This window comes from Eucyclogobius newberryi, unplaced genomic scaffold, assembly GCF_026437365.1.
Source record: "Eucyclogobius newberryi isolate DKJ021-1_F unplaced genomic scaffold, fEucNew1.0.hap1 SCAF_23, whole genome shotgun sequence".
Lineage (NCBI taxonomy): Eukaryota > Metazoa > Chordata > Actinopteri > Gobiiformes > Gobiidae > Eucyclogobius > Eucyclogobius newberryi.
This window is the reverse complement of record NW_027315868.1, coordinates 599,031-617,588: the sequence shown is the minus strand read 5'-3', so window position 1 is coordinate 617,588 and position 18,558 is coordinate 599,031. Positions and strand designations below refer to the sequence as shown.

The 18,558-nt window shown below is 45.6% G+C and overlaps 1 protein-coding gene across 1 annotated transcript in view; it reads left to right on the top strand.

The window, feature by feature from the left end:
- The window catches only part of LOC140372414 (proton channel OTOP1-like), a 17,955-nt gene extending 1,342 nt beyond the window's left edge, over positions 1–16,613 (top strand). The window contains exons 3-5 of the mRNA XM_072459510.1: positions 10,310–10,413; positions 10,464–11,485; positions 16,350–16,613. Of these exons, the coding sequence (XP_072315611.1) occupies positions 10,310–10,413; positions 10,464–11,485; positions 16,350–16,520 (1,297 nt within the window). The 3' untranslated portion in view covers positions 16,521–16,613. The remainder of the gene's footprint in view (positions 1–10,309; positions 10,414–10,463; positions 11,486–16,349) is intronic.
- Positions 16,614–18,558: the final 1,945 nt, after the last annotated feature.

Here is an 18,558-nt window from a genome sequence, read left to right as displayed (position 1 = left end):
GTACAATACTACAGGTACATGACAATACTACAGGAACACGACAATACTACAGGTACATGACAATACTCCAGGTACAATACTACAGGTACATGATAATACTACAGGTACAATACTACAGGTACATGACAATACTATAGGTACAATACTACAGGTACATGACAATACTACAGGTACAATACTACAGGTACATGACAATACTATAGGTACAATACTACAGGTACATGACAATACTATAGGTACAATACTACAGGTACATGACAATACTACAGGTACAATACTACAGGTACATGGCAATACTACAGGTACAATACTACAGGTACATGACAATACTACAGGTACAATACTACAGGTACATGGCAATACTACAGGTACAATACTACAGGTACATGACAATACTATAGGTACAATACTACAGGAACATGACAATACTACAGGTACAATACTACAGGTACATGACAATACTACAGGTACAATACTACAGGTACATGACAATACTCCAGGTACAATACTACAGGTACATGACAATACTATAGGTACAATACTACAGGTACATGACAATACTCCAGGTACAATACTACAGGTACATGACAATACTACAGGTACAATACTACAGGTACATGACAATACTATAGGTACAATACTACAGGTACAATACTACAGGTACATAACAATACTATAGGTACAATACTACAGGTACATGACAATACTACAGGTACAATACTACAGGTACATGACAATACTACAGGTACAATACTACAGGTACATGACAATACTACAGGTACATGACAATACTACAGGTACAATACTACAGGTACATGACAATACTCCAGGTACAATACTACAGGTACATGACAATACTACAGGTACAATACTACAGGTACATGACAATACTACAGGTACAATACTACAGGTACATGACAATACTACAGGAACATGACAATACTACAGGTACAATACTACAGGTACATGACAATACTCCAGGTACAATACTACAGGTACATGACAATACTACAGGTACAATACTACAGGTACATGACAATACTACAGGTACAATACTACAGGTACATGACAATACTCCAGGTACAATACTACAGGTACATGACAATACTACAGGTACAATACTACAGGTACATGACAATACTATAGGTACAATACTACAGGTACATGACAATACTACGTCAGAATTGATAAATTGAAAGACAGAACAGGAACTTTACAGGAGAAATTAACCAGCATACTCCCTGAAGAAGCTTTCAAAAGAGTGCTGGATTTTACACAGACAGCACAAGAAGCACAGCACAGGAAGAGCAAAGAACGCCAAATCAAGAAGTTCAACATTCTTTTGAACAAAAAGAATGTAGGTGAGGTCGAGCTAGACATTAGGACTGAGACAGACAAATTAGCGACCAGCAAAAACAATTGGATTAAGAACCTATCAGATCGTGTTCTGACACAGGCAGAAAAGGAGGTGCTCTCTAAAGGTCTCAACTTTTCTGTCACCTCTAAACACATCCCTACAGAGGACTACATCACAGCCACTGAAACGGCAATTAGAAACAACACTGAATCGGAGGCTGCAGACCTGAGGTTACGTGTCACAGCGACCCTGAAGAGTGCCAAACCACCGCCTTCAAATATCACAGCTGAAGAGAGAAAAGCACTTTCAGCACTGGAAAAAGATCATAGCATCAACATCCTCCCAGCAGACAAGGGACGTTGCACTGTGATTCTCAACGCAGCTGATTACGAAGCCAAAGTCCACACCCTCCTCGAGGACACGACCACATACGAGCGCTTGAAAAGAGATCCGACCAGTGGCTACAAGAAGAAAGTGATAGACTGTTTACAAAGGTTGGAAAAAGAGGAAGTTTAAATAGACCGGCCTCTGTATTACAGACTGTATCCTGGTGAAGCCATGCCTTGCATTTATGGCCTTCCAAAAATACACAAAACGGAGGTTCCACTCAGACCCATAGTGTGCAGCACAGATTCCATCACTCACAATGTGGCCAAGCATTTAACAACTATATTGGCTCCGCTTGTGGGGAATTCGGTACATCATGTGGAAAACACGCACAACTTTGTGGATAAAGTGAAACATCTCCAACTGGATCCAGATGACCTCATGGTTTCATATGATGTTGTGTCCCTGTTCACCTGCATCCCGACCTCTGATGCAGTAGCAGCGGTGAGGATCAGACTGCAGGAAGACACCACCCTACAGGAAAGGACCAAACTGACACCTGAACACATATGTAAACTGTTGGACATCTGTCTGAACACCACTTACTTTCAATTCCGGGGACAATTTTACAGACAGATTCATGGCTGTGCCATGGGCTCGCCCGTCTCTCCCATAGTGGTCAACCTGTACATGGAGCACTTTGAGAAGAAGGCACTGTCCTCATTCTCAGGCTCCGCCCCAAAACTGTGGCTCCGCTATGTCGATGATACTTTTGTAACAATCAAGAAACAAGAGCTGGAAACCTTCTCTGATCACATCAATGCTGTGGACCCACATATCAGGTTTACAAGAGAAGACGCTAAGGAGAATCGCTTGGCCTTTCTTGATTGTGCCACGATCAGAGGAGAGGACGGGAAACTCCAAATAGAAGTATATAGGAAACCTACACACACGGACCAGTATCTGCTCTTTGGTTCCAACCACCCACTACAGCACAAGCTGGGGGTGATCAGAACCTTACAACACAGAGCTCAAGGTGTGCCCACCAGCTCAGAGGGCAAGAGGAAAGAGGAAAAACATGTCCGTAATGCCCTCTCAGCCTGTGGTTACCCCGCTTGGGCTCTCAACAGAGTGAAGAGAACCAAGAAGCAGGACAAAAGGGAAACTGAACAGAGAAGGAAGGGTGTTTCTATCCCTTATGTGTCTGGCCTGTCGGAAAAACTGCAGAGAATTTTTAGACAACATGAAGTCCCTGTTTATTTTAAACCAGGAAACACTTTAAGACAAAAACTGGTTCATCCTAAGGACAAATTGCCGACTCAAAAACAGAGCAATGTAGTTTATTCTATCCAATGCAGTGAAGAAAGCTGTAAAGAACGGTACATAGGTGAGACAAAACAGCCTCTACACAAGAGGCTTTATCAGCACAGAAGAAATACAAGTTCAGGTCCACAGAGCGCCGTGCATCTCCATCTTGAAGCCTCTAATCACTCGTTTGAAGACGGTGAGGTGAAGGTTTTAAGCAGGAGAAAAGATGGTTTGAAAGAGGAGTCAAGGAAGCTATTTTTGTTAAAAAAGAAAGACCTTCTTTAAACAGAAATGGAGGGCTAAGGTTTAATCTTCCTGTTATTTATAATGGGTTACTGAACCCCTGGAAAGGTAGAGGACATTCAGATGCTAATCAGGTACTCAGGGTGGTTGAGCCAGGGTCTCACAAAGACAAAGAGGATTCTAATAGCCCATTAAAATTCTGAATAGGCTAGCTCGGTAGATACAAGGGGGGAGTTTCTGTTGAAACAAACAACTCTTTCTACTTCAGGAAGGCTCCTCCCAATGGGCGGGTCTTACCACAGAACAGTATTAATATCGGAGTTCTCGATCTAAATTCTTTTATTGACAATGACTCTTGGATGAGAGTCGAAATGTCTATTTTTTCAAACTGAGTCCAGATGAAACAACTGAAGCTTTTTCTACTAAAGTACTACAGGTACTATACTACAGGTACATGCCAATACTACAGGTACATGACATTACTACAGGTACACAGCAATACTACAGGTACACAACAATACTACTGGTACACCAAGATACTACTGGTACACAACAATACTACAGGTACACGACAATACTACAAGTACATGACAATACTACAGGTACATGACAATACTACAGATACATGACAATACTACAGGTACAATACTACAGGTACATGACAATACTACTGGTACACCAAAATACTACTGGTACACAACAATACTACAGGTACACAACAATACTACAGGTACACAACAATACTACAAGTACATGACAATACTACAGGTACATGACAATACTACAGATACATGACAATACTACAGGTACAATACTACAGGTAAATGACAATACTACTGGTACACCAAAATACTACTGGTACACAACAATACAACAGGTACACGACAATACTACAAGTACATGACAATACTACAGATACATGACAATACTTAAGGTACATGACGATACTACAGGTACATGACAATACTACAGGTACAATACTACAGGTACATGACAATACTACAGGTACAATACTACAGGTACATGACAATACTACTGGTACACCGAAATACTACTGGTACACAACAATACTACTGGTACACGACAATACTACAAGTACATGACAATACTACAGGTACATGACAATACTACAGGTACATGACGATACTACAGGTACAATTCTACAGGTACAATACTACAGGTACATGACGATACTACAGGTACAATTCTACAGGTACAATACTACAGGTACAAAACTACAGATACACGACAATACTACACATACATGACAACAATACAGATACAAGACAGTACTACAGGTACAATACTACAGTTACATGACATTACTACAGGTGCATTACAATACTACATGTACATGACAATACTACATGTACATGACAATACTTCAGGTACACCGCAAAATACAGGTACATGACAATACTACAGGTACACAACAATACTACAGGTACACGACAATACTACAGGTACATGACAATACTACAGGTACATGACAATACTACAGGTACATGACAATACTACAGGTACAATACTACAGGTACATGACAATACTACTGGTACACCAAAATACTACTGGTACACAACAATACTACAGGTACACGACAATACTACAAGTACATGACAATACTATAGGTACACGACAATACTACAGATACATGACAATACTACAGGTACATGACGATACTACAGGTACAATTCTATAGGTACAATACTACAGGTACAAAACTACAGGTACACGGCAATACTACAGGTACACGACAATACTACTGGTACACCAAAATACTACTGGTACACAACAATACTACAGGTACACGACAATACTACAAGTACATGACAATACTACAGGTACATGACAATACTACAGGTACATGACATTACTACAGGTACACAGCAATACTACAGGTACACAACAATACTACTGGTACACCAAGATACTACTGGTACACAACAATACTACAGGTACACGACAATACTACAAGTACATGACAATACTACAGGTACATGACAATACTACAGATACATGACAATACTACAGGTACAATACTACAGGTACATGACAATACTACTGGTACACCAAAATACTACTGGTACACAACAATACTACAGGTACACAACAATACTACAGGTACACAACAATACTACAAGTACATGACAATACTACAGGTACATGACAATACTACAGATACATGACAATACTACAGGTACAATACTACAGGTAAATGACAATACTACTGGTACACCAAAATACTACTGGTACACAACAATACTACAGGTACACGACAATACTACAAGTACATGACAATACTACAGATACATGACAATACTTAAGGTACATGACGATACTACAGGTACATGACAATACTACAGGTACAATACTACAGGTACATGACAATACTACAGGTACAATACTACAGGTACATGACAATACTACTGGTACACCGAAATACTACTGGTACACAACAATACTACAGGTACACAACAATACTACTGGTACACGACAATACTACAAGTACATGACAATACTACAGGTACATGACAATACTACAGGTACATGACGATACTACAGGTACAATTCTACAGGTACAATACTACAGGTACATGACGATACTACAGGTACAATTCTACAGGTACAATACTACACGTACAAAACTACAGATACACGACAATACTACACGTACATGACAACAATACAGATACAAGACAGTACTACAGGTACAATACTACAGTTACATGACATTACTACAGGTGCATTACAATACTACATGTACATGACAATACTTCAGGTACACCGCAAAATACAGGTACATGACAATACTACAGGTACACAACAATACTACAGGTACACAACAATACTACAGGTACACCGCAAAATACAGGTACATGACAATACTACAGATACATGACGATACTACAGGTACAATTCTACAGGTACAATACTACACGTACAAAACTACAGATACACGACAATACTACACGTACATGACAACAATACAGATACTACAGGTACAATACTACAGGTACATGACAATACTACTGGTACACCAAAATACTACTGGTACACAACAATACTACAGGTACACAACAATACTACAGGTACACGACAATACTACAAGTACATGACAATACTACAGATACATGACAATACTACAGGTACATGACAATACTACAGATACATGACAATACTACACAGGGTTCAGAATAAGCGGTATTGCATCGCAAAATGCGACGCAATTTCTCTCAAATGCGACGAATTCGTCAGAAAAAAGTGTTTTTGTATCGCAGCTTTTGCGATACAAAAATGCGTGTTCACTTGCATAAACAAAGCGCCTACTACAAAGTACTGATCTCTTGTCAATCGATCATCAATAACAGCATGACACAATGTAGGACGCTGTGTTGTCATGACAAGTCCTGCTGCTGCCTCAGATCACGAGTCTGAAAGTGGGAGGAGCCACGTGCGGTAAAGTCGGACTTCCGAGGTCAATAGCTCCTAAACGCAAAAGTCTTTGCAGATCATACACATGCCAAAATATTCATATTTACACTGCCAAGTGACACAACCTCGTTTTTAACAATCAGATGTGTATTTTGGGCGCAGCGAATTACACTGATCAGAATGTGCAGCCGGACCCGAGACGAGAGTACTTCTACATCAACAAATAGCAAAATGAAAAATGGAATGGAACGTCAAATAGAGCGGTACAATTTGAATAACACATAAAATACACCATGATGGACGCCACAGCAACATTTATTTTTCCATCAGAAGCTTAATACATATTTTTTGTGAGTGTAATGACAATTAATATGTAAATGAGACTCCTGCAAATAGTAATCTGATGTTGATATGGAAGAAAGTTGTAAATAAGGCCATCTGACTTTGTGTTGATTAATTTGTTCAACAACTAATTTTATTTGCAAGTTTTCTGTATCTTTTTTTTTTTTTAATGTTTAAAAAGTGTTTACAATTTTTAAATAGAATATTTACAAATACATTTTAAATAAATAATCGTGTTATATCAATGGAAATTGTTAAATTGTGGATTGTTAGTCACTTTCGTGTTTTGCTATGCAATTATCAAATAGCTATACAATTAATGGATTGTTTAGCAACGCCGCTATACAAGTGAAAAACTTTAATCTGAGCCCTGCTACAGGTACAATACTACAGGTACGTGACAATACTACAAGTACATGACAATACTTCAGGTACACGACAATACTACAGGTACACGACAATACTAAAGGTACATGACAATACTACAAGTACATGACAATACTTCAGGTACACGACAATACTACAGGTACACGACAATACTAAAGGTACATGACAATACTACAGCTACACGACAATACTAGAGGTACAATACTATAGGACAATACTACAGGTACATGACAATACTACAGGTACACAACAATACTACAGGTACACGACAATACTACAGGTACATGACAATACTACAGGTACATGACAATACTACAGGTACATGACAATACTACAGGTACACAACAATACTACAGGTACACAACAATACTACAGGTACATGACAATACTACTGGTACACAATAAAATACTTCAGTTACACGACAATACTACAGGTACATGACAATACTACAGGTACACAACAATACTACAGGTACACGACAATACTACAGGTACATGACAATACTACAGGTACATGACAATACTACTGGTACACGACAATACTACAGGTACATGACAATACTACAGGTACATGACAATACTACTGGTACACAATAAAATACTTCAGGTACACGACAATACTACAGGTACATGAAAATACTACAGGTACACAACAATACTACAGGTACACGACAATACTACAGGTACATGACAATACTACAGGTACATGACAATACTACAGATACATGACAATACTACAGGTACATGACAATACTACAGGTACATGACAATACTACAGGTACACAACAATACTACAGGTACACGACAATACTGCAGGTACATGACAATACTACAGGTACACAACAATACTACAGGTACACGACAATACTACAGGTACATGACAATACTACAGATACATGACAATACTACAGGTACATGACAATACTACAGGTACACGACAATACTTCAGGTACACGACAATACTGCAGGTACATGACAATACTACAGGTACACAACAATACTACAGGTACACGACAATACTACAGGTACATGACAATACTACAGATACATGACAATACTACAGGTACATGACAATACTACAGATACATGACAATACTACAGGTACATGACAATACTACAGGTACATGACAATACTACAGGTACGCGACAATACTACAAGTACATGACAATACTACAGGTACATGACAATACTACAGGTACATGACAATACTACAGGTACGCGACAATACTACTGGTACACGACAATACTACAGGTACATGACAATACTACAGGTACATGACAATAATATAGATACATGACAGTACTACAGGTACAACACTACAGGTACATGACATTACTACAGGTACATGACAATACTACAGCTACACAAAAATACTACAGGTACATGACAATACTACAGGTACATGACCAATACTACAGGTACACGTACATGACAATACTACAGGTACACAACAATTCTACAGGTACACGGCGTTACTACAGGTACACCACAATACTACTGGTACACAATAAAATACTACAGGTACACGACAATACTTCAGGTACACGACAATACTACAGGTACATGACAATACTACAGGTACATGACAATACTACAGGTACACGACAATACTATAGGTACACAACAATACTACAGGTACACGACAATACTACTGGTACACAATAAAATACTTCAGGTACACGACAATACTATAGGTACATGACAATACTACAGGTACACAACAATACTACAGGTACATGACAATACTACAGGTACACAACAATACTACAGGTACATGACAATAGTACAGGTACATGACAATACTACAGGTAAAATACTACAGGTATATGACAATACTACAGGTACATGACAGTACTACAGGTACAACACTACAGCTACACGACAATACTACAGCTACACGAAAATACTACAGGTACACGACAATACTTCAGGTACACGACAATACTACAGGTACATGACAATACTAGAGGTACATGACAATACTACAGGTACGCGACAATACTACTGGTACACGACAATACTACAGGTACATGACAATACTACAGGTACACGACAATATTACAGGTACACAACAATACTACTGGTACACGACAATACTACGGGTACATGACAATACTACAGGTACATGACAATACTACAGGTACACGACAATACTACAGGTACACGACAATACTACGGGTACATGACAATACTACAGGTACACGACAATACTACAGGTACATGACAATACTACAGGTACATGACAATACTACAGGTACACGACAATACTACAGGTACATGACAATACTACAGGTACATGACAATACTACAGGTACACGACAATACTACAGGTACATGACAATACTACAGGTACATGACAATACTACAGGTACACGACAATACTACAGGTACATGACAATACTACAGGTACATGACAATACTACAGATACACGACAATACTACAGGTACATGACAATACTACAGGTACACAACAATACTACAGGTACATTACAATACTACTGGTACACAACAATACTACAAGTACATGACAATACTACAGGTACACGACAATACTACAGGTACATGTCAATACTACAGGTACATGACAATACTACAGGTACACGACAATACTACTGGTACACAACAATACTACAGGTACATGACAATACTACAGGTACATGACAATACTACACCCTAGAGAGAGAGCGTTACCAGTTCAAGAAGTGTGTTTTTGTGTGCATTTCAGAAAATGATTTTTGAGCCTGTATTTATTGCACACTTTAATTAAAGGACCAGAGCAGACCTCTCCTCATCATGTTATGATGGTTCTTCCCTATGTTCTGATGGTTCTTCCCTGTGTTCTGATGGTTCTTCCCTGTGTTCTGATGGTTCTTCCCTGTGTTCTGATGGTTCTTCCCTGTGTTCTGACAGTTCATCCCTGTGTTCTGACGGTTCTTCCCTGTGTTCTGATGGTTCTTCCCTGTGTTCTGACAGTTCATCCCTGTGTTCTGACGGTTCTTCCCTGTGTTCTGACGGTTCTTCCCTGTGTTCTGACGGTTCTTCCCTGTGTTCTTGTTTCTTCCAGACCACTCAGCGCCACCGTGTAACTGCTCAACCTCCACCTGCTCCATCTTCGCCAACAGCCTGTACTACCTTTACCCCTTTAACATTGAGTACCACATCTTTGTGTCGGCCATGTTGTTTGTGATGTGGAAGAACATCGGGCGAACTCTGGACCTTCACAGTTCCAAGAGGAGGCTTCTCCCTCTGAGCCACGGCCTGAGCGTGGGCCCTGTCCTGGGGCTGCTGGCTCTGGCCAGCACCATCGCAGTTCTTGTGGTTTACGTCACACACGTAGAGCAGTCGGACGAGACGCGGCTGGCCGCTGTGTCCATGTTTTACATCTACGGCATTGTGATGCTTCTGAGCATGTGTGGAGCGGCGGCCGTGGGGCTGCTCATCTACCGCGCACAGCACCGCCCCTTCGACAAGTCCAAAAATCCATCTCGGCAGCTGGACACAGAGCTGCTGTTTGGCTCGGCCGTGGGCTCGTGGCTCATGTCCTGGTGCAGTATTGTGTCTGTGCTGAGCAGCAGCAGCACGGCTTCTTACCGCTGGACAAACGGCTTCTACTCTCTGCTCATTGTGTTGGAGAAGTACGTCCAGAACCTGTTCATCATCGAGTCTTTGTACAGACAGGAAGAGCACGAGGAGCTGCCCGCTGCACCTGAGGTCTTCTCTGTCACTTCCTCTTTGGCGCCCCTTTATAATGGCATTATAAACCGTGCATATGAGACGCAGGAAAGCAGTCTGGACCATGGCCTGGACCGTGGCCCTGACCGTGGCCTGGACCGTGGTCTGGACCGCGGCATGGACCGCGGCATGGACCGCGGCATGGACCGCGGCATGGACCGCGGCCTGGACCGCTGCCTGGACCGCGGCTTGGACCGCGGTCTGGAGGAGCTGGAGGAAAGTGTGCCGGTGTACAGCAGAAAGCCCTCTCAGGTGCCTTTGGCTGTTGGCACCGCATTGCCATTGCCGCCAACTCAACTCAAGAGAAAACTCCTGAAGAACATCGTCCTGTTCCTCACCATGTGCAACATCTCTGTGAGTATGCCCTGATGCCCTCCCATAACACTGTCTCCTGTGTGTCGGATTAGAGATGAGGTATTGAATATCGGTGGTATCGGTTCCATGACATCAAGGTTGGGCCTTGGTTGATGGTATGAGACTATTTTATTTACAAGCTGATGTTGGCCTGGAAAGTCTTTTATTTTTAAATCTAGATGTAGAAAACTAGTTGCATTGTATAAACACTTAAGTAAAGTAGACACAATAGAATCTGGACCTTTGGAACTATTGGTTTCAAGTTGGTTTGAACTTAATATTTTGGCTTTGACAGCACGTTTAAATTATGCATAAAATCTTGAAAAATACAGTTTTACCCTCAAAATCCCAAGAAACGAGGAGCAAGAGATGAGCAAACACGGATAACTCAAGCCTGAAGTGGGGTCTCAAAGCTCACACTGGTCTGAAGTGGGGTCTCAAAGCTCACACTGGTCTGAAGTGGGGTCTCAAAGCTTCGCACTGGTCTGAAGTGGGACATATCCTTACACCGTCTGGCCATTATGATCTGTGACATTAATAATGAAATGCAGCAGCATGACATGGCGGCGCTGAAGGCGGAAACCAGATCGCCGCTTGGTGCTGCCCAGACATTTAAACGTCTCAGTGAGTCCAGAGTCGGTCAAATTTGTCCATTTCCATATCAAGTTTGAATGTTATTTTTTCCATTTGTCTCATTTCTGTTATTATGTCATCCATGTCTTTGTTATGGCCTTTTTCCTGCCGCCTAAAGCACATTCCAAAGGTATCCATTTATTATGTCCATGGCAGGAGATTTTATGACCGAGTACATAAGTTCTAAAATCAAGTGGAATGTCAATGTCAAAAACTGTCTGTAGAGCAACAGGACAGTCACAAAACACATGATAGTGGTTTTCCTCCTGCTGCCACATCCTCTCCAACAGTCTGTCTCCTGCTGCCACATCCTCTCCAACAGTCTGTCTCCTGCTGCCACATCCTCTCCAACAGTCTGCCTCCTGCTGCCACATCCTCTCCAACAGTCTGCCTCCTGCTGCCACATCCTCTCCAACAGTCTGCCTCCTGCTGCCACATCCTCTCCAACAGTCTGTCTCCTGCTGCCACATCCTCTCCAACAGTCTGTCTCCTGCTGCCACATCCTCTCCAACAGTCTGCCTCCTGCTGCCACATCCTCTCCAACAGTCTGCCTCCTGCTGCCACATCCTCTCCAACAGTCTGCCTCCTGCTGCCACATCCTCTCCAACAGTCTGCCTCCTGCTGCCACATCCTCTCCAACAGTCTGCCTCCTGCTGCCACATCCTCTCCAACAGTCTGCCTCCTGCTGCCACATCCTCTCCAACAGTCTGTCTCCTGCTGCCACATCCTCTCCAACAGTCTGCCTCCTGCTGCCACATCCTCTCCAACAGTCTGCCTCCTGCTGCCACATCCTCTCCAACAGTCTGTCTTCTGCTGCCACATCCTCTCCAACAGTCTGTCTCCTGCTGCCACATCCTCTCCAACAGTCTGCCTCCTGCTGCCACATCCTCTCCAACAGTCTGCCTCCTGCTGCCACATCCTCTCCAACAGTCTGCCTCCTGCTGCCACGTCCTCTCCAACAGTCTGTCTTCTGCTGCCACATCCTCTCCAACAGTCTGTCTCCTGCTGCCACATCCTCTCCAACAGTCTGCCTCCTGCTGCCACATCCTCTCCAACAGTCCGTCTCCTGCTGCCACATCCTCTCCAACATATAGTTTCAACCTTTGACTTAGACTTAACTCTGGGATAAGGTTCCATTTTCAAGATCTTTCTTAAGAGAGGAAGGAATAAGGAATAAGTTTTTAAGGAATTGCATTTAACTTTGGGGATGGAATTTTCTGGTTTCCTCAAATATAATAGAACATCGTCTGCAGCAGGCAATTTGTGCTCCATTGTACCACCATGAATTAGGGTTGTGTTCAAAATATCGATACGATAATATCGTCACGGACTCCAGTCACAGTATTGATATTTTCTTTTATTTAAAAAAAAAAAAAGTTGTATGTACATCTCACTGGAGAACCACAGGATCACATGTTTGGAGGGAATTCTGTTGGAAAAGTGTGTCTGGTTTCTTTCTAAGCCCATGTCAAAGTGCCCATTACTCACAGGGAAATGCAGACTGTTGGAGAGGATGTGGCAGCAGGAGGAAAACAACTCTCATGTGTTTTGGGATTGTCCTGTTGTTTACAAGTTTAGACTGAGATCAACAAAAAGACTGTTTTTGGCATTGCCATTCCATTTGATTTCAGGACTCTGTATTTGGGCCTTTGGACTCCTATGGAAACTATGGATACCCTTGGATCATACTCTTGAGGAAAGAAGGCCATTACAAAGAGAAGGATTCCTCAAACTGCATCAACAACCAAGGACTGGACACACATCATAATCAACCGATGAAAGCGTCTCGTGGCCGGGTCTTTCCCCACGGGGCCCGGCCGGGCACAGCCCGAATGGGGCCGTCCTCCCATGGGATCCATAAGGGGCCGGTGCAGAGTGATCTGGGCGGCAGTCGACGCCAGGGGCCTCGACGACCACATCTCCGGACACAGAGACTAACTCTGGGGACATGGAATGTCACCTCGCTGGGGGGGAAAGAGCCTGAGCTTGTGCGGGAGGTTGAGCGATACCGACTAGATATAGTCGGCCTCACCTCCACGCACAGTTTGGGCTCTGGAACCATCTCCTCGAGAGGGGCTGGACGCTCCACTTCTCTGGTGTTGCCCGCGGGGAAAGGCGGGGCTGGTGTGGGCCCTCAGCTCAGCCGCCACGTGTTGGAGTTCACCCTGGGTGGGGGGACAGGTCTCTCACTGTTGTGTCGCCCTGAACAGCAGTGCAGAGTACCCGGCCTTCATGGAGTCCTTGGGAGGGGTACTGGACAGTGCACCGACCGGGGACTCCGTTGTTCTACTGGGGGACTTCAACGCCAACGAGGGCAATGACAGTGACACCTGGGGAGGGGTGATCGGGATGAACGGCTTCCCCGATCTGAAACCGAGCGGTGTTCAGTTATTGGACTTCTGTGCTAGCCACGGATTGTCCATAACGAAAACTATGTTCAAGCACAAGGGTGTCCATCAGTGCACATGGCACCAGGACACCCTAGGCCGGAGGTCAATGAGCGACTTTGTTGTCGTGTCATCTGACCTTCGACCGCGTGTCTTGGACACTCGGGTGAAGAGAGGGGCAGAGTTGTCAACCGATAACCACCTGGATAGACTTGGCAGACCCAAGCATTGTAAGGGTCTGTTGGGAACGTCTTGCGGAGACCTCTGTCAGTAGGGTCTTCAACTCACACCTCCGGGAGGTTGTTGGCAAACTCCTCGGTGGCTCTGGGGGTAGATGAGATTCGCCCTGAGGACCTAAAGTCTCTGGATGTTGTAGGACTGTCTTGGCTGACATGTCTCTGCAACATCGCGTGGCGGTCAGGGACAGTGTCTCTGGACTAACGACCAGGGTGGTGGTCCCTCTGTTCAAGAAGGGGGACCGGAGGGTGTGTTCCAACTACAGAGGGATCACACTCCTTAGCCTCCCCATAAGGTCTATTCCAAGGTACTGGAGAGGAGAATCCGACCGATAGTCGAACCTCAGATTCAGGAGGAGCAGAGTGGTTTCCGTCCTGGTCGTGGAACACTGGACCAGCTCTATACCCTCCATCGGGTGCTCGAGGGTTCATGGGAGTTTGCCCAACCAGTCCACATGTGCTTTGTGGATCTGGAGAAGGCATTCGACCGTGTCCCTTAGGGTGTTCTTTGGGGGGTGCTCGGGAGTACGGGGTCTGGGGCCCTTTGCTCAGGGCTGTCCGGTCCCTGTATGACCGGAGCAGGAGCTGTGTTCGCATTGCCGGCAGTAAGTCCTGTTCCCAGTGTCACCGGTTCTGTTCATAGTTTATATGGACAGAATTTCTAGGCGCAGTCAGGGGTCAGAGGGTGTGGTCAGGGGTCGGAGGGTGTGGTCAGGGGTCGGAGGGCGAGTTCAGGGGTCGGAGGGTGTCCGGTTTGAGGACTACAGGATCTCATCTCTGCTGTTTGCAGACGATGTTGTCCCGATGGCTCCATCAAACCCGGACATGCAGCTGCACTGGGACGGTTTGAGCCGAGTGTGAAGCGTCTGGGATGAGAATCAGCTCCAAATCCGAGGCCATGGTTCTTGACTGTAAAAAGGTGTCTTGCCCTCTCCAGGTGGGTGAGGGGTCCTTGCCCCAAGTGGAGGAGTTCAAGTATCTCGGGGAAGGATGGAGCGTGAGATTGACAGTTGGATCGGACTGTTGTGGTGAAGAAGGAGTCCAAAGGCAAAGCTCTCTATTTACAGGTCCCTCTACGTTCCTGACCTCACCTATGGTCATGAGCTCTGGGCAATGACCAAAAGGAAAAGATCGCGGATACAAGCGGTCCAAATGAGTTTCCTCCGCCGGGTGGCTGGGCCCTCCCTTAGAGATAGGGGCAGGAGCTCCGTCACACGGGGGGAGCTCGGAGTAGAGCTGCTGCTCCTCCTGGGCGCCTCCCTGGGGAGGTGTTTCGGGCATGTCCCACCGGGAAGAGGCCCCAGGGAAGACCCAGGACACGCTGGAGGGAATGCCTCGGGATCCCCTGGAGGAGCTGGAGGAAATGTCTGGGGAGGAGGAAGTCTGGGAGTCCCTGTTTAGACTTCTGCCCCCAGGACCCGGCCCCGGATAAAGCGGAAGAAGATGGATGGATGGGGTGTTTGTTTTGGAGTTTGTGGGCCACAGTTTTGATGTCTTGGTTTTGTTTGTTCTCGCTCTGGTTCTGCTTTGTTTTGTTGTTGATGAATGTTCATATTAAAACATATGTGTGGATCGGATGCCCTCCCCTGACCGGCCTGTTTCTTGCAGTTCTGGATCTTGCCGGCGTTCGGATGCCGGCCTCAGTACGATAACGGACTGGAGGAGGAAACGTTTGGCTTCGTCATCTGGACCTCAGTGCTGAACTTTGCCATTCCTCTCAACCTGTTTTACCGGATGCACGCCGTGGCCTCGCTCTTCGAGGTGTTCCGCCGCGTCTGAGGCACGTGAGCGGCGAAAAGGGAGCCTGCACGAGAACTATGAGGGCGCACGGGAACTATGAGGGCGCACGGGAACTATGAGGGCGCACAAGAACTATGATGAGAACTATGAGGGTGCACGAGAACTATGAGGGCGCACAGGAACTATGAGGGCGCACGAGAACTATGATGAGAACTATGAGGGTGCACGAGAACTATGAGGGCGCACAGGAACTATGAGGGCGCACGGGAACTATGAGGGCGCACAGGAACTATGAGGGCCCATGGGAACTATGAGGGCGCACGAGAACAATGACAAGAACTTTGAGGGTGCACGAGAACTATGACGAGAACTATGAGGGTGCACGAGAACTATGAGGGCGCACGGGAACTATGAGGGCGCACGAAAACTATGACGAGAACTATGAGGGTGCACGAGAACTATGATGAGAACTATGAGGGTGCACGAGAACTATGAGGGCGCACGGGAACTATGAGGGCGCACAGGAACTATGAGGGCGCAAGAGAACTATGACGAGAACTATGAGGGCGCACGAGAACTATGAGGGCGCATGAGAACTATGACAAGAACTGTGAGGCACACGAGAACTATGAGGGTGCACTAGAGCTATGAGGGCGCACAAGAACTATGAGGGCGCAAGAGAACTATGAGGATGCATGAGAACTATGAAGGTGGATGAGAACTATTGTGTATGGTGGATATGCACATGAACTGCTGAAGTGAGCGCAAACATCAGGTGAAGGGTGAGGGGTGAAGGGTGAGGGGGTGAGGGGTGAGAGGTGAAGGGTGAGAGGTGAAGGGTGAGAGGTGAAGGGTGAGGGGGTGAAGGGTGAGGGGGTGAGGGGTGAGAGGTGAGGGGGTGAGGGGTGAAGGGTGAGAGGTGAAGGGTGAGAGGTGAAGGGTGAGAGGTGAAGGGTGAGGGGGTGAGGGGTGAAGGGTGAGAGGTGAAGGGTGAGAGGTGAAGGGTGAGAGGTGAAGGGTGAGGGGGTGAGGGGTGAAGGGTGAGAGGTGAAGGGTGAGAGGTGAAGGGTGAGGGGGTGAGGGGTGAGGGGTGAAGGGTGAGAGGTGAAGGGTGAGAGGTGAAGGGTGAGAGGTGAAGGGTGAGGGGTGAAGGGTGAGAGGTGAAGGGTGAGGGGGTGAAGGGTGAGGGGGTGAGGGGTGAAGGGTGAGAGGTGAAGGGTGAGGGGTGAAGGGTGAGAGGTGAAGGGTGAGGGGGTGAGAGGTGAAGGGTGAGAGGTGAAGGGTGAGGGGGTGAGGGGTGAGAGGTGAAGGGTGAGAGGTGAAGGGTGAGAGGTGAAGGGTGAGGGGGTGAAGGGTGAGGGGGTGAGGGGTGAGAGGTGAGGGGGTGAGGGGTGAAGGGTGAGAGGTGAAGGGTGAAGGGTGAGGGGTGAAGGGTGAGGGGTGAAGGGTGAGGGGGTGAGGGGTGAAGGGTGAGAGGTGAAGGGTGAGAGGTGAAGGGTGAGAGGTGAAGGGTGAGGGGGTGAGGGGTGAAGGGTGAGAGGTGAAGGGTGAGAGGTGAAGGGTGAGAGGTGAAGGGTGAGGGGGTGAGGGGTGAAGGGTGAGAGGTGAAGGGTGAGGGGTGAAGGGTGAGAGGTGAAGGGTGAGGGGGTGAAGGGTGAGGGGGTGAGGGGTGAAGGGTGAGAGGTGAAGGGTGAGGGGTGAAGGGTGAGAGGTGAAGGGTGAGGGGGTGAGGGGTGAAGGGTGAGAGGTGAAGGGTGAGAGGTGAAGGGTGAGAGGTGAAGGGTGAGAGGTGAAGGGTGAGAGGTGAAGGGTGAGAGGTGAAGGGTGAGGGGGTGAGAGGTGAAGGGTGAGAGGTGAAGGGTGAGAGGTGAAGGGTGAGGGGTGAAGGGTGAGGGGTGAAGGGTGAGGGGTGAAGGGTGAGGGGTGAAGGGTGAGGGGGTGAGAGGTGAAAAATGCATTTGTCCCCAACAAATGGATGAAGAGGCAGAGCTTGTTGGAGAGTGTGATGAGAACAAACTGATGGAAAAACAAACCCAGATGTTTCTCTGGTTCTCCTTCTCTTCCTGAACGTTCTCAG